General features: G+C 42.6%; 1 protein-coding gene across 2 annotated transcripts; it reads right to left on the reverse strand.

Moving 5' to 3' along the window:
* Nucleotides 1-745: 745 nt before the first annotated feature.
* PROSER2 (proline and serine rich 2) lies at nucleotides 746-25,299 on the reverse strand. 2 transcript variants are annotated; one of them, XM_068168497.1, is made up of 4 exons: nucleotides 25,067-25,299; nucleotides 15,965-16,190; nucleotides 6,095-6,350; nucleotides 746-4,498 (listed from the first exon to the last, which is right to left on the reverse strand). In XM_068168497.1, the coding sequence occupies exons 2-4, from the start codon at nucleotides 16,148-16,150 to the stop codon at nucleotides 3,507-3,509; spliced, it is 1,434 nt and encodes a 477-aa protein (XP_068024598.1). In that variant the 5' UTR covers nucleotides 16,151-16,190; nucleotides 25,067-25,299; the 3' UTR covers nucleotides 746-3,506. The 2 variants fall into 2 exon arrangements, with proteins under 2 accessions (XP_068024598.1, XP_068024608.1); XM_068168507.1 differs by having other exon boundaries at nucleotides 6,098-6,350; nucleotides 25,067-25,298.
* Between the last annotated feature and the right edge of the window lie 1,501 nt (nucleotides 25,300-26,800).

The raw sequence follows: 26,800 nt of genomic DNA on the forward strand, positions 1-26,800 counted from the left end.
GCAGCCACTCAGTCCTGAGCATCTGCTCTTCTGAGGATTTTGGCATCCTTGTTATTAAGTCAAAGTGTGTTAATTTTGGCTCTAAACCATCCCCTATTTGAAGTAGGACAAGCCTCAGCACAAGATGATTCAACAACCTCAGCTGTGTGTTTGTTGGGAATCTTTACATCTGTACTCAGCAGCATGTGGCAGAGTCAGCACTAATTCTTGGTTGGAATCATCTTAAGTACCCAAATGAAAGGCAGCACACACACATACACATGCAAAAGGGAGAGGTAAGGATATTCTCTAAAGGGGATCTTGGTCCTGTGCAACATGAAAGACCTCCACTCCCAGCAGGATCACACTCCCTTCTGGTAATACCCCCAGAAGGCAGCCATGGAAACACAAAGATGAATTACTGTTCTTTCACGCATACAAGATTCCTCTTGGAAAAGCCATTCCAATACTGCAAACCACTGGAAGAGGGGGGGCTTTTCTCTACTTCACTGTTCAGGATGAACCTCCTTCCTTGCAAAGACTGGGCTCCTGCAGCCCAGCAGTGAGAATACAAATCTGCTGTCAGAAGACAAAATCCTTCCCCCACCTCTTTCTTGCTCCTCTCCTCATGGTGTGACAGGATTGAGCTCTGTCTCCTGCACCCATCCACAACTGCAAGCAGTTACTGAATTTATATTAGTCATTAAAAAAGTCACTTCCCTCCTTCAAGAAGAATGCATGCTACTGAGTGACAACAAAATTCCACTTCCCATCAGCCATCATTTTATTGTTTTTTATCCCAGTTTAAGAGATGATTTCTCAGATTTGTGCAAGACAGTTACCTCTAACAAAGAAAAAATAAAATCACAGCAACATATACACACAAAACAAGATACACAAAAATACAGCTAAACTTATATACAGGTTATTAGCAGCTAGACTCTTAATTAACTTCATTTAGTACATGGCTTTATTTACTACAGTTTTAGGCACAGAGAAGAATTTACTAGTAGGGTATTTGCTATAATGAAGGGCCACAATGAATACCTCGTTCAATTTCTGCCAAGGGAGGACTTAGGTTTACCTGCTGAAGATCTAACTCTCACTTCCCACTGATTGAGGACACAGCCATGCAGGAAGGCTAGAAGAACATGATCCAGCTAATTCAGCATACTGCAACTCTGTACTTTAGATATTAAACATCTAATTTTTCATTTTTTTAAATAGGGCTATGTTACAGAGTTATTGAATAGGACTGAATTTTAATGAAATAGTGTCAAGGTTACTTCCCCCCACCCCCTATTGGCTTAGCATGGACACTCAGCTGTAAACAGCTCAAAGAAAAGCTGGCAAGAAATGATTAGATGTGAAGAGGGCTGTGTATGTGCTTCACATTTATACTGAAGAATTTGCTTAAACAGGATTTAAAAGCACAATGGCCATGAAACATTTAAACTTACTTAGTAGGTTATGTTAATAAATGATGATGCATCACACACATGTAGGACTCCACTCCAGGCTGGCAGTGAAGCAGGTGTTTGCATGTATTTTATGTGCTTGTCCTCCTGGATTTAGGACTGCAGACTCAAAGGGCAGCAAAGTAAGTCTGTGCTTTACTTGCAGCAGACAAGCAGCCTCTTTTGTTTCAGCAGCACTTCTCACGTTGGATTATGCATGCCCAACTGCTTTGCCGGACAGAGGAATGGCCACGTATTTTAATTACTGATTGCTTATGCATAGTATGCCTCTCACAATGAGGAACATGATCACTTACCCACTGAAAAGGCTGAAAAGAATAACTACATAATAGAACCAGCCAGATACCATAACAACACAATTAAAAATTGAAGCTGCAAGCAGATAAGTTAAAGGTGTTTTAAATTATGAGGCAGATGAAAATGGCACAAAAGAGTTTTCCTTCACAACAGCTTCATTTACCAGCTCAGCAAGTTTGAAACACTATCAAGAACTACAAACTTGTTTATCACAGTTATGTCAGAGCTCCTGGCTGAAGGGTGTGTCAGTTTCTATTATAGCCACTCCCCTCCTCTTCTCCAAGGTTTATTACTCAGCTACTTGGGGAAAAAATAAAAGAGGGGGTTGCTTGAGGATTTAGAAAGTGCAGAGGATAAGCGAGCTTTTCCCTTTAGAAATAAAACACTGAGAACTCTTACACGTGCAGGAATTGAAATTTAGCGGGTCAGGAGCTTGGCATTTGATTTTAAAATGGCTATTCTTGGTATTTTTCAGGTGTACAAATGAGGAAAGTAGGTGTAATGTGGAAAAGCAGCTTTGTCACGTTAAAAAACCAAACAAACCACCCCAAAGTTACACACAAATGGTTTTTTTGGGGCCATCTTTAAAAACATGTCCACTGAACAAAGGCAAAATAACTCCAGCTTGGACCACTCATGAGTGATGTGCTCTTAAATACCAATCTCTCCTGTACCTCCACTTAGCCTGCAATAATTTTGGCTGTAATTTCTGTTATGCATTGGCAGGGCAGAATCAAATAAGGCTGTGAACAGAGGGTTGTTTGGCCTGTCAAACTAAAGGAAGACCAAATGACAGTTTTCAGATGTGAAAGAACTTGCAATTATTCAGCATAGTACAGCTACCTGTCAAAAAGTAACAGTTTCTTCACAAGAACCCCAAGACAAAAGACAAGCCTTCTGACATAAGGTTCTTGAATTTGGTACAAAGTTCACTTGTTCTTATGGCTTCTCTGCTCTAAGATCCTCACTGGTACAGAACAGTTGTGGTCACAGATTGTCAGGAGGCTCTTTGGCTGTCAGTGGTGCATGCCCTTGAGGCTTATCTGGTGCCTTTCTGGACACATAGGTAGCTAGAGCGTGACCAAGAAGCAGGTGGCCAGGAAGAAAGGCAACACTTAAGTGAAGCAGCAGAGTGATGCAGACATCCCCTCAAAGCTTGGGCTGCTCTCCTAAGAAGGTCAAAACAGAAACCACCCTCCGTACAGTCTTAAGCGGGCACAGAGCATGGAAGCAGATGACTCCACCACTGGTAGGGAACAAAGCCAAGCCAGCTAATATAGACAAAGTCAGGAAAGTGTGCCACACTGGTCAGAAATTTCAGTTTTGACATCATCTGGGACAAGACAAACAGAGCTCCCATTTTTGGCTTCAGAAAGAGCAAAAGGAAGGTTCACCACTGGGTTTGTTATGTACAACAATACTGCACTATACACTTCATTAACAGGATGCTGTCTGCTGTAGTCCAGCATTACTTAAATAAAATTCCTCTTAGTCACAAAGAGGAACAGATGAGTATCTCTGTAGAAAGGGTTGCTGAAGCCCACTGCTGTACATGACTCTATGTGGTGACAAGTCCTTCTGGGAAAAACACAAGTGGTCATTCCACAGTGTCTAGTACCTCCTTAACTTTCCTGAAGCAGAGAACTTCCCCCTTTCTTCTTCCAATCCATTTGATCCCAATCCTGTTGGGCCTATTCAAACAGGAAGCCATGCCATGGCTTTCCCCCCACTGCCACAGCATTCCCACCTGAATTACGCTGTCTCTTTCAGTAGTCCCAGCTTCCGAAGCGCCTCTTTCCTCGCTTCTTCTGTTGAGCCACGGCCAGAAAACTTCACTGTTATCCCTTGGGATCGAAATCCAGAAGGTCTAGGCAGTGAACCTGATCTTCTCCTCATATCAAGGTTTAGACTAGGTTGCTTATAATCATTAGAACTTTTTTCTGTGTTCTGCTGTGCACTCCTGACCTTGTTAGCAGCAAGAGCTACCTCTGATTTGATTGTTACCGTTTTGCCCATAGGAAGGAAAGGGCTGGGCTGACTTTTTAAAACCTCATGGATGTTTTGATATCCATTGGGAACCGTGTCTGCCTGTTTAGGCTGCACATCGAGCTGCTGAGTGCTTGAGGCATGGTCCACTTGGTCCTGAGCTGCCTTTCCTTTCACTAGGCCAAGTTTTGTCAGGGCCTCATATCGTGTTTGCTCAGAGGACAGATCCCTTAAGGAAGAACTTCTGTTACGTGACAAGAAATCGTTTTTCTGCAGCTTCTCCTCCAGTTCTGCTGCCAGAAAAGCTCCTCCATTGATGTTGGCCAGCACTTGAGCTCTCCGCTCCTGGACGTTAACTGCTGCTTTTGAAATTGTCTCATTGAACTCCTTGCCACTGACGTTTGTTATGTTGATGTTGCTGGGAAAGCGGTGCAGTTTGGGTGCTGGTGCAGGGGGGTGCTTTGGAGCTGCCGAATAATCACCGTTGGCTGTGGGTGTTTTCTTCCTGTCCAAATTCCCTTCCTTGAGGACACTGGGGAAGCGCACCTTGTTCTCCATCTGCTGCTCAGATATCTTCTGGGCCATGATAAGTGGGGTAGGGATAGAACGAAGCAATTTTGGATGCTGCACTGGAGGAGGGGGTGGAGGAGGAAGTGTCTCTGTCTCAGACATCGATGGTGGTGGTACAGGGGGATGTGGGGGAAGGTCAGCAGGTACAGCTGGCTTCGGGCTCTCAGTTCTCCAGGCAGCATCCAACACTTAAAAGACAAAGCAGCAATAACGTCACTAAGTCTTCACACAGAGCAGAATACAAGACTTCCTTTCACCTAGGATTAGCAAGCATCAGTACTCTCCTCCTGTGAACTTTTCAACTCAAACAACTGAACTGCTCACAACAGCATCTTGTAGATGATGCTACAGTTCAACTTAGCAAACTATTCTCACTATCAATAATCCTTGCTATCAATACTGGGGAATGAGGTGTTAGAAAGCAGCCCTGTGTAAAGGACTTGAGGTTCCTGATGGTTGAGAAACTGGACAGGCTCAGACAGTGTGCACTTGCAGCCCAGAAGGCAAATCACATCCTGGGCTGCATCAAAAGATGTGTTGCCAGTAGATCCAGAGAGGTGATTCTACCACTTTGCTCTGGTGAGACTTCACATGGAGTACTGTGCCCAGATCTGGAACCCTCAACATAGGAAGGACATGGACCTGATGGAAAGGGTCCAGAGGAGGGACACAAAAATAATCAGGGGTTTGGACTACCTCTGCTATGAGGACAGGCTGAGGGAGCTGGGGCACTGTGATAAACAGCCTGGAGAAGAGGAGGCTCTGAGGAGACCTAATAGCAGCCTTCCAGTACCTGAAGGGGGCATACAGGAAGGATGGTGAGATGCTGTTTACTAAGGCCTGCAGTGACAGGGTGAGGGACAATGGCTTCAAACTAGAGAGAGGTAGGTGTAGACTGGGTATCAGGAAGAAGTTCTTTACTGTGAGGGTGTTGGAACACTGGAACAAATTGCCCAGGGAGGTGGTTGAGGCCCCTTCCCTGGAGATACTTAGGGTAAGGCTCGATGGGACCCTGGTCAGCCTAGTCTAGTTGAGGATGTTCCTGCTGACTGTGGGGAGGTTGGACTAGACCTGTAGAGGTCCCTTCCAGCCTGGACCATGATATGATTCTACAAGACTGACAGTGCTTTACTAGAAGCCCTCCTCCTGCCATTCATTCACAATCTGCACATCAGCTTCACTGTGTGTCAACAGCTGCTGCTTCTTTAAGCTTGCAATTCTTTTTTCATTCTAACAGGCAGGAGAGTACATATCACACCCCCCTGTATGCACTCGCTGATAAAATCCTTCTCCCAAACCAGAGAGCGCAAACTCTACGGGGTGAAGAGAGCAACATGCCACACGTTATCTTGTCATGATCACTGGCCTTTTAGTCTCACAAAGTGACACAATCTGCTGTCTTAAAATTCAGAGAAACACTTTAAGAGGTCTTAGGGAGACCCACAACAAAGACACCGATGAACACTAGCCTGCCCTGCTGTGATGATTCTGCAGAACTGTTACAAGTCAGTCATCACATAGGAGACTAAGACAGCAGCCCAACAGCTTAATCATAGGCAGGACCTCCATGAGAAAAAAAATAAGTGACAGTAACAGCAAGAATTTTAGAAATCTCAAGTCAAATTACAATCACAGTCCTTGGAGCTCCTGATATGCAACAGAGTCATCTGGAGGTAGTTAATAAGGTACAGAATTTCTTTAGCTGTTTCTAATAAGGGATGGGTCAAGGGGAAGAAAAAGGTGGCAATAAACCACAACTACACCACACTTGGAGGAAATACTACTACCTGGCTCTGTGTCTCTGCTAGGAGGGCCTTCATGGTCACTACTCTCTGGTGTGGACTGTACTAAGTCAATGATATCTTCAGTCTCTGAATGACTCGACACATTTTCTTCTGTTGACCTTGGAGACTGACAGTGAATACCACTGTCACGTTGGATAGGCTCATCCAAGTCATCTTCTAAGGCATCTATGGTTTCCTCAAAGAACATGAGAACATCCTGCTCTTCATGAGTTAAGTATTTCAGACTCTCATCATCCTATGGGAAAAAAAAGCAAGGAAGATTAACACCCTACAGATGAGTACAGGTAAAGCCACTGATAGCAGACACAACACCCCTTTTCAAAGGCAGAAAGAGGCAGGATGCAACAGGCAATATCATGTCAGAAGCATGAAGCATCTCCTCCTTACCATTACAGGGCATTCATTTTGACTTAGCAGCAGCAACTGGTATTTCATCCTTTAAAGCAATTTTCCCTTTGAGCTGGGCAGAACAAATTGTTGAAGATTATAAAAGCAGACTTCAACAAAAAACAAACAAAACCCGCACCAACCCCCTGCCCATGCCTTCACAGGTGTTAAGATACCTTTTTCAGGCTCCAAACCGGAGCAAACTCTTTCAGTTACTGTGTCAGGTTGAAGGGACAAGGCTTTGTGAGCAGCATGGGAAAGAAAGGCTGTACCCAGGGCAGCCCAGCAAATTGGTTGATTCCCTTTTCACTCTAGACCAGAGAGGGACTTGGCTTCTAGAGGCAAAGCTGTAATGACTCTACCCCTGCACATGAGTTTTCCAGAGTTATTTGGAAGATCATGAAGTAGTAATAATGAGGGAGAGGGTTTCTAAAGATTTTTACCTTTGAGTTACAGAAAGGAAAAAATTAGAACAAATACAAATATGTGCTGCCTAGCAGTAAAGTGCCTTGGGCTATTCTCTTCAGCAGGAAGCAATCCTGTAGACCACAGAAGTGATTATTTATCACTTGAATTATCCAGTCTTGATTTTCTCTGAGTCACTGCTCTTGATTAGCTTGATTAACACAGTACCTCTATGAGAAGCTAGACAGCAACATGCAGACTTTTCCCTACACCCTGGAAAACACTTTTCCAGAACCTTGGAGTTGATAAAGAATGATTAAGTAAGGCACTATATTAAGACAATGGATACAGGAAAGACATTCCCCAGGAGAGCCATGTAAATTCTAGAATGCTACTAAGTGTTGTTGCAGAGTAAGTCAGGTTTTCCCTTTTGTGGCTTGAATTGCTATCCCACCAGGTATATACTGGAATCTTTGCCATCACTCATTTAAGATGACACCAGCAAAGCAACACAAGACAGCTTCCTTGCTCATCTCTACTTTTCACTTCAAGGACATCAGATTATACATATAGGTAAGGTAACAAGGCTACTTCTCCGTGGCGGATTGGGGGAGTTTAGGCAAATAAAGGTATACAGTGCAAATATAGTGGCAGACATGTTCTTGCTAGGGCAGCACAACTTGCTTCAAACTCACCATGCCTGTTCAGATCATCTTACATTAGATTAGAATAGGAAAAACTGAGTGCAGCTCTACCTGTTACCTCAGCTCCTTGCACAAACACTTTTATCCCTGCCCCCAGCATTAAAATAAGAACAATGTACTTCTGTAGAAAAGTAATACCCACAAAGAACCATGAAGTGCTGCATTGTACCAAGTGGCACCTAGTCTAAGCACTCAAAACTCTATGGATGAGACAAATGCTTTAGGGCTCTCAGCTGCCTTCTCCTGAGTGGCCTGTAGAACATTTTCCCTGTAAATAAATGAATGAAATGCAGAAAACAGTCACACTGCCTCTGACACTTTAGGATGGATTTGCCTATCTGTGGCTGCATTCATGTAAACAGCAGTCTTCACTCACAGCAGGCAGAGTCTGCTGTTAGAAGACTGAAATCTTGCAGGGAAACAAAGTTGGTTTCAATAAGAAGCTCATACTACAACTACATTTCTAGAGAGTCAGATTTATTGTCATCAACACAGCTTGATGTCTGGAAGATATGCGCAGGTGGGAGTACCTGTAAGGTGCTCTTACCCTCCACAATGTCCTGCTGAATAAATAGCACATTCCAGTTTGCAGCTAAACTGCTACAAAATCTTAAATTTGGATGCCATTTGCAATTGCCTATTTAAAGGACTAATTTCTAAAGCTGACGTATTCTGCACCTCACACCCACCACATAGTAGAGCTCAGTTTTCAAAGGCCAAGGAAAGTTTTACAGCTGCACTTGAAAAGTGAGAGACAGACAAGCCTTTTTTTTCCCTTCTTAATGGATGTTGCAATCTCCTTCCTTCCCCACCCAAATACTCATGTGGCTGCTATGTCTAGTAGGCGAGAGAATGACAGGAAAGGAGCTGTTGTTAAATAGGCTCTAGCTGAGCTGAACAGGACTCCAAGAAGCTTTTGTTGTGGGTGAGCTCATTGCAAGAGCCAGACTTCCGCAGGCAAAGGGAAAAGGAAAAAAAAAAAGAAAGAAAAAGGAATGTGTAAAAAGCTCATAGTGGCAGCAGATCCAGACTGCAGTGCAGTACAGAAATGACTGCACAGTATCTTGGTCATTTAAAAGAACAACATGAGCTTAACTCATTTGACCAAGAGCTCAGTGAAACAGCATGTGAATTGAAGCGGGCTATCAGAAGCCCTTCCATCCATTTCTGTGCTGCAAGACAGCGCTCTTCCATGCCAGGTAAGATCTGGAGGAGGATGGGTCCAGCAGAACTCTGCCTAACTTACCATCCCTGATGGAACTTGCCAAAATGAGCAGTATCCCATTAGAAGAATCTGAAATGACTAACCGTTCCTTTGCAGATACATTTGTAGTAAATGGCATACCTCAATTTGAAAGGCCAACCTCATCTCAGCTCTTTCCTCATGCAGTGTTTCTTCAAGATGACCAATGTCATGTTTCTTCAGGGGAAGGAGAAGGAAAAGGACAGCAGCACTAGAGATTAGGCAGCATTATTATTATTATTAGGCAGGTCACCATACTGAGATACAAGGCATCCAGCCTGGCTAGAAACTCCCTCAGGGCAAGGCATGTTTCAGTTTGTGAGACAAGGAAATAATCCCATTTTAGGCAAGCACAGTGAAAATAAACCTACTCAACTTGGTCAAATCAAAGGAGCTGAGATGTAAAGCAAGCAGTGACTTGCTTTACCACCACTCTGAGAACAGTGGTGTATTAGAAAATGCTCATTTGTATTACTCATAGTAGAGCTTTCAGAGCTATGGAAGGAATTTTGTTGTGATTAACTGATATAAGTTTTAACTAAGGTTACCAATTCTATTTCCAATTAGTTTATATCCTACATATTCCAAGTACTGGAACACTTCCTATTCTTTCTAGGCTAGTTATCCTGGCCTGCTGCTTCCTTGAACAATTTGGGGTTTTAGCAGTCAAAGCGGAGTCTTTTCAGTTACTCAGGTTATTCCCCTCAATACTTTCCATCAATTCCCTACTCATGACATACAAATATACCTAAATCTCACACACACCTAATACTGCTGACTTTAAAGCTACTGTTAAAAGGCAGACTTCATTTGAGACTGTCCTAGTTGTAGATTAAAATGACTGCTTGGACTGCAGAAATTGGGGATGCAAACAGCTGAAATAGCTGAGTATGCTCAGCTGGCATTAATATTTTAGTTCCCTGTGCAGCCAAACATCTCCTGCTTATGCCAAACAGGAAAGAAACTGTTGTGGCAGTGTTTGGCATTGAAGAGAAAAAAAAAGAAATGAGAAGAGACAAAAGAACAGAGCCTGCTTCATAGAAAAGATCTCTTTCCTACCTGTCCAAAATAGTGACTTGGTATTAAAAGATCAAAATTTTTCATGTGCACCTGAATAAATCCTTACCATCACATGCAGACCTACAATTCTAAGACTAGCAAAGCTTTGACAGAAACAGAACAGCAGGGGAAATCCCCAGACATCTGCAGTGGTTAATAAATAAAATCAAATCATTCTTCTGAAAACTGCTAGAGAACCAAGCTTCAATTAGCAGAGTATCAGGAGAGCACCAGACTCAACTGACTTGTCAATCACTTGACAATGTCAAAGATTTAATGGACACAGTCACTTAGGCCATAGCCTGTTGACAACAAGGCAGGGGCAGCTCTACTTGTAAAAAGAAAGGTGGGGGGGGAAGCAGGCCCTGCACACAGGAATAGTATCAGAACAAATACAAAATCTTCAGCATGGAAGAAAAAGGCAAGTACCTCAGATTATATTTACATAAAAGGAAAACAATGGATCACACTGCTGTGTTACCCAAGTTGGGAGCAAGTGAATTACAGCTAAGAGCGGGAACTACCATATAGGATCAGATCAAAAAGTCCATTTAGCTCAGCAGTCTGCCTTCAGTTAGATGTAATTTCATAAATCATGGAGCAAGACATGTTGTGAACAGGCGTATCCCTACACCTCTAAACTTCTGATACTTCACCAACAATAGCAGACAATTAACTTTGTATTTGCTAATCCACATATGCTGGAAAAGTTGCTGCAAGAACTGGGTAGAACAGAATGAGACCTTCAGAGTCACAGAAGTGTGCTGGTAGGCCCTACAATGAAATTCAGTTGAAGAACACATGAATATAGAGTGATAAAAAAATGGCAATACAAGACAGGAGGAGTTGCAGGTCAGTTTGAATGCCATAAAGAGGAAAAAGTGTTTAAGCAAATGTCATTCTGGGATATATCAACCAGGGTGATGAAATAACAGCACATCCTCATTTGGAACACAGAGTTCAGATTCAGTCACTGAATTCTGGAAAGGATGTAGCCAAGCTGGAGAGGGTCCAGAGCAAAGCAAGAAGTGCTATTTAGCTGCACAGGAAGGCTGGAAGGATGGAGCCCAGTAAGTTTTAAAAGCAGGGGAGAATGAGTGGATGGTAGGCAGACACAGCCCTGAATGTGGTTTAATGTATAATTGTTGACCACCCACATCATTACAACAAACCCTCTCAATGTGCACTGAAGGCAAGACAACTGAAAATTTGCTTTCATGTTACAGAAACTCTAACCCAGTTAAGCCTTAAGATTATCAGTATCCAGGGGAAAAAACACATTAATTTTATGAAAAGAGTCTCTCAGGACTTTCCCTTAAACGTACCTGAAACACAGCTCAGCATCACAAGACCTCACCCACTCAAATTGTGAGCAAAAGTTGCAGCGGGCTAACAGAGATATATCCTGTCCTTTCCCAGTAACTCCTGAAACCACATTGGAATCCCAGGACCTCTTCAGAGAGGCTGAGGCAAAAACACAGCAATGCGGTGCACTTAGAAACCAGGTCTCTTGCATTTCAATTATCTATACTGTTGCAAAAAAGGATAAAGGTCATAGCAACTGATTCAGACTGAAAGAAACATCATAACTACAAAATAACCAGGTCAGGCCTGAATTAAATGTCTGAATGCAGGGAATGAGATACTGCGCCAGCTCAGACTACTCACAAGATACTTGCTCTTCTTGTCTAGATAAGCTATGTTCAAAATATCACCTGGGCTACACACAGTGGCTGGCAGGGACAAACCATCTTCAGTGATGGAGAACAAGTCTTGTCAGAGGCACAGAGGAAGCTTGTTTCAAGAAATGAGCAGAATAAGCAACCCATCTTTTGAGAATTGTGACCATCTGCTAATTTAAGCCACTCAATTAGTGACCAAAAGAAACAATCACTTGGACAAATTCTAGAGGACACCACTGCCCCAGAAAGAGTAGTGCAGCATTAACTGAAGACCGGTCTGAAACAAAGGATAACATAAAATAAATATGAAAATAACCCACAGCATGATCCTTTGACAGTAACAAGAAGTCGCTGTCCCTCAAACCTAGTGCTTGGTAAAATATATTCAGATGCAGAAGGAGCAGTAATGCAATCACATCGACTGATCCAAGGCACTGACAGAGCTTATTACTAGCACAGATCCAAGTAGCAAAGCTCACTAGGTACAGGCAGCACCTTCTGGTTGGTTTTTGGCAGGTGATACCATTGTCCTAGCATGTTATTCACACCTAGAAACTAAAGCAGTTACTCATGGCTGAGAACAGATACACACTGGAATTACCAGAGTGAAGCACTACAACAGGATTGGCTTTAAGAAGCGGGTCCATGCCTATTCAGCCAATGGAACAAGACAAATGGCTTCAAAAAAGCTAAGACTTGGTTTTATCTCCAAATTAATTGTCTTTAAATTGCTGCAACCATATTTCACTGGAGGTTAATTCTTACACCATATATCAGAGAGTGACATTCAAGAAAGGGTTTTGGGAAGTCATACATGCCCAGCAGAACAGAGTGGTTCTGTTTACCCTACCACCTCGGACAGTGTTTCCATGTATGGAGAAGGGACGTTTGACTCATGCTTTTGCCAAGCATATGTATGAATAGCACCTTCATTAAGGAGGCAGAGGAATATGTGCATATTCATGGCCTCATATGGAAGAATTTTTATGGCTATAAAAGTTGTTGTGAGATGAAAATATCGAGGCAAACACTCCTCCCATCTAAACACATGCTCCTGTACTTGTCATTGGATGCTGTGATAGATCTGGCAGCACAAATTCAGACCTGAACATCTATCATTTATACAGAAAATTCTATTGCAATCAAGACAGGACATCAGCACTTTGCTTGCCATTAAAAAAAATAATAGTTTGGCTTTAAGGATTGCAATTATCTAAGATAACTAAAAGCATCATTATGTAGGTAAGAAGCGGCAAAGAAATCTGGCAAAATGAAACTGAACTGACAAGAGCTGACTTGTGAGAACTGCACACACAGAATTTTAAGACCTTTTTGATACACTGTAATGCACATCCACCTCCTAGTCATCCCCTAAATGGACAACCAGTTCCACAGCAAGTAATGCCAGCACAGACCCACAGTATGCAAGAACAGCCACCAGTCAACCAAACCAGCTCTAAGCAGTCAGCGTAGGCTACAGCCAGTCCAAGTGTTTGCCTCTATTACCACATCCCTGGGTTTGTTTGAATTTCACAGATGCAACACAAAGGTTGTATTTAGTGACTGATGTAGTTTGACACCAAGAAGCTTAATAGCCTCTTTTTTGTAATCAAGGAAGAAGAAACTTGCAGTAGTACGGGCCTGTCACAAAAAAGCACTGATGCTCCTCTTTCCTTTGCAAGGCCCTTCAACAAATAAAAATAAAATTTAAACTCAACCTTGACCTTCCCTGTTGTGCCTCTAGGTAAACAGACCCAGAAAAGTGGTAAATGAAAAGGGAGGTGGGTCTGTAGCTGCTTCCATTTCACAGCTATGAAGGTTCAGTGTGCCTGAAAGTCTGCCCCTTCCTTTCTCAGCATTGGTGTACTAAAAAATTACTTGTCTAGACAAAGCTGTTTATCCCCTCCTCCTTATTAGGCCAAAGCTTCTGCATTTTCCCAACTTTAATAACAAAAACCACTGAAGCAAATGTTAAGGTCTCTACAAGCATATTCCAGCAAATGGCTTTTCCTCTTACAAACACCCTACTATGCTTAGCGGACTGTAAAACTCATGCTTACACATGCTTACATGATTACACAAAGATATAAGGAAAAGAAAAAATAAATTGAAGAATACTGTTCTTTATCCTGAGGATTTCTAAAACTTGTTCCAGTACTGAACAGACAAAGGGTAGTGGCCAGTGGAACAATTCTGTTCTTACTTCAGTTCACATAAAGCAAAGATCTGAGCAGCACTAAAGACAACTACTCTTTACTCAATCACAACTGGTAGAATTTCCTTACCGTTCAGTTCAACGCAGACACCTTCTCAAACTCAGAAACTGAAATTATGCCTTTGCTGAAGAGTTTCCATCCCCCATTCTGTTATTCCGTGCATACTATTTGTCAGCCTTACTGGACCTGCCACTTACTATACTGCTGGAAGAACAGTCATGGAAGGCAGTGACACTAAAATGAAACTTCTTAGCAAATGCTTTGCTTTCCTCATGCACAAATCCAAACAAGACAGACTAAAGGCTTTGGGAACTTTTGCTGATGCACAGGTCTGATGGGAATTGCCTAAACCTGGAGCCAGCTTTAGCTCCATCTATAAATTACTTCATTACATAGTAGGAAGGGATTCCAATCCTAGCTGACTCATCATCATCTGGGTTATCACATGGTAAAATCTAGTTAGGCTAAAGGAATCTATGTTGCTTTCTGACAGACTCAGGAGGACACTATACAAACATACAAATGTATATACAGCCTTCAACACTGAGTTTTGGGTTTTTTTAATCAACTAGTCTTGTGCCTGCTACTGTAACTAGTGCAGATGAGAAACACTTGAAGGACTAAGTTTAGTAATACTTGTTTTGTGTTTTAAGTAGTAACACAAGCTGAAGGATACAGCATAATATTAAGAGAGTTGTATTTCCACTAGAAACAAAGAAGGAACATCTTTAGAAGCACCTCCAGTTGCCAAAATCTCACAAGTAGCACAATAACACCGAGCATTCTTGGAGTACACAGGTAAACAGAGGTATCAACTTGTCAACTTATTTTTGCTACTTACTCTTTCACGGGAAACTACTTCACTAAAAGGAAGGTAGCAGGGAAGGTAGGGGGAAAGACACAAAAAGCCTAATTCCACACTTACAGCAAGACAGAGATTTGGATTTCCATTTAGGGAAAGCATGTTTACTGGAGTGCTCGCTCTTCAATTAAAAATGGATGCTTTTCAAATGGTTGTGATGATAAAAAAACACATGAGGCCCCCTACCTGCTTTCGAGGCTCAGCCTGTCACAGTACAAGCAGTACTGTTGAGTTCATTGCCTGAATCATCCCACTAATTAGAAAAATGCAGAAGTGCATCCTACTCCCTCAATTACTCACTATTTAAATGGCCACACACTCATTCACTCATGTGAAGACAGCTTTGTTTGTGGTGACGTATTTGTTACTCACCTAATTATATGAAGGTGGAATAAGCTGAGACCTTCACTCAGAAGTGTCAACAAAGAGCTTAAGCAAGAAACAGTGTACACAACCAATGCCAGCCTTAAGTTCTTTTATAAGCTACTTAAGAAAGCAAGGGCAGAGATGGGCAGCAAACTGTGCAATCACACACAGGTGATTGCACCAAGCAGCCCAGTGCCATGTGTGCACCTTACTGCTGTTCTCTGGGAGGAATGGAGCAGCACACTCCAGGCTTTGAGATAATCAGTCCAGAATATCAAGCTCGTGTATAAAAGCAAAGGAGTTATTTCTGGCCTTTCAGTTTACAGATTCATAGGATGGTTTGGGTTGGAAGGGACCTTGACAATCATCTAGTTCCAACCCCCCTGCCGTGGGCAGGGACACCTTCCACTAGACCATCTTGCTCAAGGCCCTGTTTAACCTGACCTTGAATACCTCCAGGGAGGGGGCATCCATGACCTTCTTGGGCAACATTTTCCAGCATCTCACCACCCTCACTGTAAAGAACTTTTTCCTAATAGCCAGTCTAAATCCACCCAAATAACTCTTTGCACAGATACACAGACCTCCTCAGCCAGGATATTCAAGGCACTGCCCAACCTGGCCTTGAACACCTCCAGGGAGAAATCCTGATTGGAGGCAGGGGCGGTGGGAAAAGGTGGTGATAGAGTTTGTTCCCCTCCTCAACCATTAGGAGAGTGAGCCAGCTCCAAAGAGCAATGAAAATACAAGATACCCTCACACAAATATTTAATCATAGTAATTATCCCTTGTCATCATTTGTTAACAATCAAGACTACAAGCAACCATTTAGGACTGGAAATGGAAAACAAAACAAAACAACCCAACAAACCAAACCAAAAATGTAATTAATGAGCCTTAAGCTTAAGTGAATCAAAACACTTACCAAGGCAAGATTCCTGCACTTAGCTTGGCTGCCATGATTCTCCACACCGCCACCCATTTCCGTGCTCCCACATGCGTGCTTTGGAGAGATTTCAGATGCCATTTCAGGAGAATCTGAGAGGAGATTTCTAGGCATCACACTCTCTTGGCTTATCAATCCTGATGAGGCGCAGAGTGCCATCAGCATATTATGTATGGGCTCTTAGGGCTGCTGTCTTCAGTCATTTCTGAAAACAGAAAACAATGGGTTGCATTTAAACTCTTTTTTCTTTTTTTAATACTTGAAAAGGAGTGGAAAAATAAATAGTAAACAGTCAACCCAACAAGTTAATAAAGGGCATATCTTCATGGTCCAGAACACATCTACCATCTACAGGGATCTTTATTTAAAAAACAAAGGAAAAATGGTCTTATTCCAAAAGGTGAGGTTAAAGATCCAGATTTTCAAGATCCCTATCTTGTGTGCCTCCAAAGCAGATGTCTAAAGGATGGACTCTGCACAGATACCTGTCCTACAGATTCAGTTTGTTTTCCATTATGACACATCACTAATAAAATCCTAATCGACGGAGATACCAGCTGACCTAGTTCAGATATCTTCATCTTTTTATTAGCTTTTAGACAAGGATTCTATTTATCAGATCACATGAGGGAAACAGAATCCAGTTCATTTCCTAACACTGCTGCAGTCAACTCATGTGTTACTGAAGCAGGTCCATGCCAACTACTTCTGGTGAAAGACCCATGAACAGATCTTAGTACCATTTTACACCATCATGTTAGACAGCAGAATTGCATTTCAAACCTCACAGAGCTTTTATTTCACTCAGCCATGAATAAACAGTGCTTGTACATTTGGAAGAAGCTGACTGGAACAGACACATGCACCAGCAATTAATGAAGCAAAAGCCCCCTGTTTAAGCCATTCTAATGCTCAGTTCTGTAACACCTTTCCAAATTGTCATAATCTCCCAAAATACTTTGGTAGAATTTCTTTCCTCATTCTCAAACTACCACAAAGACAAAAGTCATCCTTGGGCATTAACAGCGCAAAGACAGGGTAGCTAAAAAGTAGACCCCAACTCATTTCTTGCCTCCACATGTTAAAACATACCTTCAAACAAGAAATTGCCTTGTTCTTCAACAGTTAATCTTTCCGTCTACACTGCCTGTGACCAGAACACAGCAGTGACAAATTCCTCAAAACAGTTGGTTCTGAGGTACCATATTATAGGCACCCAGCTGTGAACTGGATATCATTACCCTGACACTGTACAGATGAAATGAGATGGTCTTGCTTCCTAAGTGCTTCTCCCATTGTTATGGTTTGAGAGGTGGCATGAGAAGCAAAATCAAGTCTGCATTTCCAATTCAATTGGATTACTCTCCTTCCTCCCTAGCCCTGTTGGCTGAGGGCTGAGAAACCAGAGCCTCCTGGTAAGCTGATTAGTATTCCATAGCAGCAAGATAAAATCTGCCAATACTGAGAAACAATTCCATTCTGCTGATCGTTTCCTCCCAGGAGAGGGCTATGACATTACCAGAGGTATGTAGGAACGCTACCTCATCTATGCTGTAGCACCAACATATCTTGCAGGAAGGCTCCCATACAATGCAGCTAGGCTGCAGTCCAGCAAGTCCTAGAAGCACAATCAACATAAACGGAGCACTGGATGCCACAATAAAAGCATCTGATAACCTTTCTTATGAGCATTAGGTCTAATGATTAAGCTTTAGCCTTGCTTTTACATAAAAGAACATTCTTCCTTTCTTCTTTTAATAATATTAGCTACAAATAGATACAGTGCATCCTCAGGATAATGGTCTTGAAGGGATGCCACAGAGGTAGAAACATTCTCTTGGTCCTGATTTTCAGAATAAGACAGGAAGACATGAAAGCACTGCAGCAGCTGCTGTACCTCTGGGTGCCACACACCCAAGCTCAAACAAAAAAAGCCATGTTGCAGGACACCTAACTAGAAAAAGGCAGCCCAAGTCTAGAACATGCTCTGCAACAGCAGCTCCATCTACAACAAATCCTGCAATTATTAGATTTCTGGAATTATGCTCAAAAATGTGTGTAAACATTTTATAGGCTACACCATGAGAGGTCATAGCTCCAGATTACAACAGATATCATAGACCCATATTTAAAGACTTACAAAATTAAGATATTAATCCAAGTCACAAAGACACCAAACAATGGTCCAAAACTCAGAAGAAAGTATTTAAGAGTATGGCTCTGCTTTCTTCAACAGCAAAACCTTAGCACACCCAGATCTGGGCTTCACAGTGCATCCAGAACAGCAAGAACTCGCAAATTCAGTAGCAGTAAATGCTAAAGCCATGTTTTCTAAATAACAACTAATACTGCTTCCAGCAAGCTCTTGTTACTCATTTTGGAGCTCAAGCTCAGATGTTTCACAAAGCTCCTTAACAATGAATAAAGGCAGTGACTGCACTGGTTAAGAGAGCCACCCACACAAGATCAAGTAGCAAGCATTATGGCACAGGTTCTGCTTTTGTGTTGCCAGCCCTGGCTTCTTTGGAGGTTTTACTCATTTCAGAAAAGCTCAGGAGCTGTGAGCCTGCAGAAAGGGCATGGGGCCAAGATCTTTTCCCTTCAATCTTTCACATCATCTTTAACACTTCAAGGCTACACAGCAATAAGATCATAACCCGTAAGTTATTTCTCTTTGCTCTGCTTTTTGTGTTTTAAGGGAGAAATGCCTACATATTTTTCTAGTGCTCAGAGCAGGTACAGCTGACCTGAGGTTGCCCAGCACTGCTACAATACATACAGCATGATTTGCAGACAAATTCCCCTCCTAACAACAGCTAACAGGAGTCCCTTCACCCTTTTAATGTCCCCTCTGTTCAGTGAAAGGCTTGAAGAGCAAGAACAGCAGGACAACAGGCAGCTGTTCCTCCTGACCTTCACAGATGCATTAAATATGAAAGTTGCTCACAACAGGATTTCTTGCTATTCAATGCACTGTACTGACTGGTTTGGGGGGTTTGTTTGGTTTAAGAGATGTGTTAATCAGGGATTAACTAAAAATAAAATTGGGGGGGGGGGGGAGGGGGGGTGGTGCAGGAATCACACCATAGTACAAAAGTTCAGAAGTATGACAGGAACAGCACTACTTGGAGAGAAGATCTCAAATACTAAACCAAAAAGGCAGCTAATACAATCCCAGCTGCCCTGAGATGAAATGGTTTTCTCTTACACCAGAGCTAGTCTTCACGAGATACTTAAAACCATACAATTCACATATCAAGCACGTTTGTTTATCAGAGAGGAGGAAATTGAAATATTCTGAAGTTAATATTCAATTTTACCTCCATAGATTTAATTTTGCTTTGACAGAGGCACATAATTTACAGACAGTGTATTAAGTTGCCATCAAAGATAAGGTGTGGTCTGTCCTTTTACAATGAGTATCTTTATAGCTTTGCTGACTGGGGTTATGTCTTCACTGAAGTTCAATTTCCAAGAACCTGCTTCTGTAGTAGCAGGAGACTGAAAAACAATTGTTTATTAAACAAACCTATCTGAAAGATGACTTAATAAGCAAAATGATCAATCCTACAAGAATGGAAAACATTTAGAGGCTAAAAGTCAACCACCACATAAACCAGGAGCTGAAAGACAGCAGACAGACAGCATCCCACCACTTACTGCACCATGTGTTTAATGCACAGTCAACAGTTTTAGGAAGTCATCATACATTTTTAAAAGGACACAATATCAGTTTCTCCCTTCCTTTGCTGTAGAAAATTTCTAGAACACTCTGCATGAATCATTTCTGAAGCTAGATTTCTAAGCCTGAACTGTACTCTGAGCAGCACACACTTTACCTGTTCTTAAACAGCCATTTCTCAGTGACACAACTGAAACAGAAGAACTGGGCAGTGAGATTTAAGGTCTAATTAATCTGTTAGCTTCATGCAGATGTACCAATGCACACAACTCAGCTCTCTGCACACCATCATCAGTCTTGCACTCCACAACCCTGCTTGAGTTTGGTGAGTTAAGCATCTGGAAAAATATCTGAAAGTACTCTGAGGTCATTCAAAGCGTTACTGTGAGACAGGTTTTATAAAAATGATGGTACAGAGGCAGACTAGAGACCAGCATCCCTACTAGCCTCCAACAGCAGCAGATGCCATAGAAGAGCATATAGAACAAAGCAAGCAGAAAGTAGAAATTGATTCAGATTATTCTTGCTGTGGTCAGGAGACCACAGGGCTTCCAAAACCAGGTCAGGTATTTGTGCTTAATAGCCTGATGAATTTTTGCTTGTTTTAAGTGCCCCTGCAACATACCTCTGAACCTGCTGTACAAGATCACAGCTGAACAAAACCAAATGGCATATGACATGTCTTCACTAAGCCACCGCTGTTGCAGACTCCTCAAAACTAACTGATCCAGTATGGTGGAAATACTTCCTCCTTATGAACAGGGGTATCAGCAGCTGAATTCTTCTTACCTACTTCAGTATATGAAATATAAATATTTGAGCTTTAGAGGCCACCCACTTCCTTTTCTTGTGACACACAACAAGACTTAAGCTTTCCGGTAGAGGAATAGGCTAAGTAACAGTACTGCCTTACAAGTGACAAACCTCACAGACAAGTTAACTAACTCTAGGAGTACAGAGGGTGGCTGAAGAGGTATTGCTCTGAGCATAAAACAAACAACCAACACGACAACCCACAAAAAACCAAACACAATCACACAGTAAATTTGTAAGCTGTTCTGATAGGAAAGTCAAAACAAAACTGAAGTAACAACGATCAACATGATGCTTAGTAGCTTATAACATGCTAATGTGCTTTCCTGGGATGCACATTCATTATCTGTGCATGAAAAATCCTGTCTGTCTAAAATGGTCATGGCTATTTAACATCCAGTAACCAGGAAATGTCCCTGCCCTTGTTTAGAGAGGGACTGTCACCATAATACAGTCACAAAGGAATGCTGACCATTAAGAAGAAAAATAACAAAAAAATATACTCCACCCCCATAGCCACCGATGGTCCTCTAAACAACCACCAAGTCAACATCATTCTTACAGACACTTAATTGGATATAAATCCTGACAGATATTTTCAGAATCAATGACAAGTAAGTCTGAAGAATGTTCAGTGACGTGGGAACTTGGGGTACTCTCCAGGACAGACATCCAGCTACAACCAGAGCACTACCAACCATGCAAGACTCCCAGAATTCGAGATAAATTTTGTTTTAAACTTCCTGGTTTCAGTGGTGCATTCATGACAATCCACACTTTCCTCTACGGGCTAGAGAGCTACAAAATCTGTTAGTTTTAAAACTAATAACAAAGATTCTCTCAGTCCTCTAAATCTGGACCCTCAAGAAATACACTGAACGTCATTCATATAACTTGCACTAGAGGTTGCAGGAGTTGCCAACAGTGAAATAATGAATCCTGTGTACATACATTTAAATGAACTAGACAGGCACAGCACCAGTTCAGTAGAACTTAAAGCCAGCTGACTTCACCAGGATATTTTATCACATTTGAATGGTTTGGTGAATTGGATCTCAAATTAAATGCAGCAAGCTTTTGAAAAGAGAGGAAACAATCACAAACCAACACTTTCATCACCTCAGTAATAACTGAATTACTACACAAAATTCTCTAAATCATGCGTTGCTCAGAAACAATGCTTATGGTCACACCTTTGACCATGCTAATCCAAGCCTCAAGGTACCAGAAAAAGAGGGTTCAATACCGGGCTTCATTCTTAAATGGTCATTCTGGATTTTCAAAAACAGCCTTTTAAGTTTTGAGACTCTAGAAACTTTGTTACCTACTGAAGACAACCAAACCAACACAAGGAAATTTTGCAAAGGCCCACCAAGATCATTGTTACCTCACTGCCCTCTCCACAACGTTTGGAAAATGATGCTTCTCTTTGTGGAATACCCATGCAGAATTTCACAATCCTTTGCACATTGGTCCACTCTCAGGACAGATTTTTTCTGAAAAAAACTGAAGCATGTTCTCATACATCTTTGCCTTCTCCCTTAAGCAAACTCCATTCCCCATTCACTACAATAGCTTCAGCTAAATCCTGTTGCCTAAAGCGAAGGCCAGTGGCAAAGGTTCATATACAACACCATGGATTAAACCACCAGAGAAGGATCTTTGAAATGATTTCCCAAGCATTTACATCAACAGAATCCCTCCCTGGCCCAACTACAAATAAAACTACAGCCAATGACAAATAGTTACCCTTCTTTAGATTACTATCTTACCCAAGAATAATGATAAGGCTCTCACAGGTACTCTCCAGTTGAGACTTCATGACCAGTATCCGGTCAGTGGAAACACTACATATGACAACCAGAGCTGTCTAATCTATCTTTAGACACATCCAGGTGATGACTGAGGTCTCCTCTGACTTCAAATGTCCTCACAGAAATTTCAACAAGTATCCAAGTAATTTACTCTTTTAAAATGTCCTCTGCTAAGATCAGAGTCATGCTATCTGACAGCTAACACTTTAGAAACATGAAATGTACATAAACAACTTCAGGCAGTGACTCCTCTGTAATTAGTCAACTTCTGTCTTGTTTTAGGTGTAGCATCACCGGGCTTTAGAGTTTCATTATGTAACTAACTGCTACAGTCATAGCAAAGTGAACCAAATCCTGTTTTACAAAGTGTTTAAGACAGCAAGATAGTTCCCAGCCCCAATATGGCCCTTTCACAGTCTCATAGCTGAATCTTAAGTTGCTTTCATACACTTCTTTTTGTAACTGCTGTGCTGGTATAGAGAGAAAGACAGAAGATATCTGAAACTCAGAGCAGGAGTGTTTACTTTAAAAAGTAGCTACTAAAAATCTACATTTCATTCCCATGTAAGTACACAAAGGTCTGGCTGCCCAAGGCAAACAGAGTTGCAAATAACACTGGCAAGACAGAGCACTAAAATCTTGCCCTGAACATTCCTTGGTACAGGGATAATCAATAAACACCTAATTGAAAAGGATTTTTAAAGCAGCTAGTTACACTGGAAATGAAAATTTCTTGCTTTTATTTTTTAATTAAAAAAAAAAAAGGGAGGGGGGGAAGACATGGTAACAAACACTATTTGACACAGCCTGTCTGGGTGGCTTTGAAAGCCACGCTCATATGCTCATTTATTTTCATGCTCCAGTATTTCAGAAAGTCAGTCAGCCGGAGACCTGTCAAATGCTCCAGAGTTAAGTTGTTCCACTTACTATATCCACCCAGCAAGCCCCTCTGCCAACATTCTTGGTTAATATTTCTCTGAGATGTTTAGAAAAAAAAGCAGGTATGACCAACAGGAGAAGAGTTACTACTGTTCCTTTCTAATGTCAGGCATTACTTGTCCTTCTAATCAAAACTCCATTTTACTCATCCACTCTCTGTTGTAAAAACCCCAAAAAAGTCCTTGAAATTAAAGGCATAGCCAGAAAAAATCTATACCATTTCCAAGAAATAATCAGTATCTTCATTTCTTGGAGACCCAAGTGAGCAACTTGTTTTTTTTTTTTTTTTTTTCTTTTACATTTTAAACACCATCTCTCCCCCTTTACAGCACTAAATACTGCAAAGCAAGGAGAAACATCACAATCATTCTTTACAGTAGTACCTGCACAAGTCCACCTGCAATGCTGCATTAATCAAATGTCTGTAGAAGAATCTCAAAATCATACATTTTTATTAGCCTAAACCAGAAATTGGAACAGCTTTTAAAACTAAGAATTATGTTTTAGGGTTTGGAAAGAAGTCTTTCCGCCTGTGCCCTTCATAAAAAGAAGGGGAAAGGAAATAATTGGTATTTGCATTTCTAATCATTGTTATAGTTAAAAATCCTGGTGAATTTTAAAGAAAACCAGATGATTCCTTCATCTCTGACTACACCAGTGCACAGGACAACACACAACACAACTCCACTTCCAGCTGCCTCCTCTTGTGCCCACAGTAAACCAAAAACTATTCAGGAAACATGCCCTTGAGATCCTGGATTACTGAAAATCCCAAGAATGTTTTTGAAAGTGTGGTTTCTTTGCCTGAACTACCCAAGATTATGCTCTTAAGACACACCAACCATCTCAGTCTATCTCCAGATGGAAAACATAGCTGATAGGGGGCAAAGGGGGGAAAAAAGGCATTTTGAACTACAACCTGCTACTCTTAAAGCCAACTTTTCTTTTTCTCCAATGATAACATTTAATTGCAGACAGTCAGAAAAGAAAGAGGTGGAATAAGGCTTTCCCACCACCCTTTGTCAGTAACACCATACATATAAAAAGTTTAACAATGCATGGGTATGAAGCCTTTCCCTAACCCTCTTTAAGCTGCCAGTTAACATGGACAAATTATTTTTACAGAGGATATGATGGTAAAGAAAAAGAAATTCAAGGGGGGGGGGAAAAGTAGTTCTTAACGCAGCTCAATACTAGGAAACAGCCTCACATAGAGCAGGGAAGCAGTAAGCTCATAGTTTCTCTCCTCCCCTCCTCTATATACAAAACTAAACAGAACCCAAAGCACCTCTCCGGGGCTGTGCCCGTGTTCTCTTCCCCGCTGATAAAGCTGCGGGCGGGCACGTCCCAGCCCGGCTCCCCAAGCGAGGGAACAGAGGGGCGAGAAGCCGCGCAGACACAGGGCGTCCCGCCGCTGCTCTTGGAACCGCGGCAACTGACGTGAGGGGGGGAAAATAAATTACAAATCCATTAGTGAGTAATAAGACCAATATTGAACCATTCCTACCAAGGGCTGACAAACACGCGGAAGGGCCCGAAGGGGCCGCTGAGAAAGACTGAGCCAGGTGGAACGGCGGGAGCTCATTGCCTCACGCCAGCGCCTGCCTTCACTGCCAGTCCCCTCTGCCGGGAAGCGAGGACAGGAGCTAGAGCGGGAAGAAGCGAAGCTCCCCTCCTCTAAAGCGCCCCACAGCCAACAGGGAGCAGAGATCCCCGAAGTCAAAGCACCTCAGAGCCGAGGAGAGAAGCGAAGATAGCCTCAGCCGAAACACCGCAACTAAGCGAGGAGAGACCTCTTAAGAGAAGCAAGTCCTAACGGGAGCCCCCACTCACCGGCTGCGGGGAACAGTCCGCACCTCTCCGGGAAGGGGCGGCGGAAGGTAGGGCGACAAGCGGGAAGGAGCGCGGACGAAGGAAGATAGCAGGCAGGTGTCCGAAGAGGTATCTCCAGCCGTCCACGGGCTTCGCGGAGCAGTCAACCCCGAACTCATGCGCACTGCGCCCGGCCACCACCCACGGAGGGCGGTTAGAGCGACAGACGCAACGCCGGGCTAGGGTGGTTCGTTCCGTATGGGGAGCGGCATCCTGTCACGGCTCCGCCTAACCCGGGCGGGACGACTGCGTTTGTCCTGGGCCCTCTGGGCAGGGCATGAGGCCGGTACTGCACCCTTGCGGGTGGATGTGGGCGGCAGCCTGCAGTATGCTGTGGTGCGAGGAGTGTTGCTGTATAGCGCCCACGGAGCGCCGTTTAAACGCGTGTGCCCGCAGCCAGGAGTGTTGCTTGAGGAGGCTCTGCTTAGAAGTGCTCCCCAGGGTCCCCCTAACAGCGTGTGCGGGGTGGGAGATGTAGATCTCTACAGCCACCCTGTGAGGGCAAGCTGGGCACCATGATGGGCTGCAGTGGATCAGTGGTGAGGTCATACCTTTGGCTTCATCTGAGAATCACAAGGTAAAACCCTGTCTGGCCCTGCCACCTCAGGGTGTTGAGAACAGCCCAGATCATGCAGGATAAGTTGTGTTGGGTCTGGTGTCTGTGGGACTTGTCTCTCCACTGAGCTACTGGGAATTCACACCTAGAATACTGTGTGCAGTTTTGGGCCCCTCACTACACAAAGGAAATTGAAGTGTTAGTGTTGGCCCAGAGATGGGCAATGAAGCTGGTGAAGAATCTGGAGAACTGGTCTTCTGAGGAGTGACTGAGGGAACTGGGGTTGTTTATTCTGGAGAAGAGGAGGCTTGAAGGGAGATCTTGGCCTCTACGACTACCTGAAGGGTGGTTGCATCAAGGTGAGGTTTGATCTTTTCTCCCAAGTAACTAGTGATAGGATCAGAAGAAATAGTCTTAAGTTGTGCCAGGGAAAGTTTAGATTGGATATTATGAATAATGTTTCTGAAAGAGTGATCAGGAATTGGAACAGGCTGCTCAGGGAGGTGGTAGAGCCACCATTCCCGGAGATGTTAAAAAATGTGTAGACGTGGCACTTTGGGACATAGTTTAGTGGGCCTGGTGGTTTTGGATTGATGGCTGGATGTGATCATTTTAGAGGTCTTTTTCAACCTTGGTGATTATTTAATTATATGAAATGTTGAGGGTAAAAGGTGAAAAAAGAAGGTAAAAAGTGTCTGGCTCAACCATTTGTCTTCCCTTCAGGCTGCATGGTCTGAGCCTGCATCTTCAGTGAGGAAAAGAAAGGGGTTTATGTGCCTGGTAAATCTGTGCCACCCATATGTTCTACAGCTCAGTAACAAATATTGCCTATTTGTGGTCTTATTGCTAATATAACATCATACTCATTGGTATTTATCAAGTAATTGTCCCTTCCTTCCTTCATTGCACAAAGCCATGGCAGCCATTGAACTAACAATCTGACCTACTTTACACTGTAAAAATTTCAAGATACTCTCAGAAATAATTATTCCTCACCTAAGGTGTGGGAAATGGTAAGATCATCCCCAGTCTGCAGATTTCTCATGAGCGTCTTCCAGAGCTGCAGGAATGTTGTTCAGGAGGAGAACAAATGGTTGAAATTCTAAAAAGACATTTACCTTAAGTAATTTGGGGTTATT

This window comes from Melanerpes formicivorus, unplaced genomic scaffold, assembly GCF_026170545.1.
Source record: "Melanerpes formicivorus ecotype bairdi unplaced genomic scaffold, bMelFor1.0.p_v2 SCAF_3, whole genome shotgun sequence".
NCBI classification, from domain to species: domain Eukaryota; kingdom Metazoa; phylum Chordata; class Aves; order Piciformes; family Picidae; genus Melanerpes; species Melanerpes formicivorus.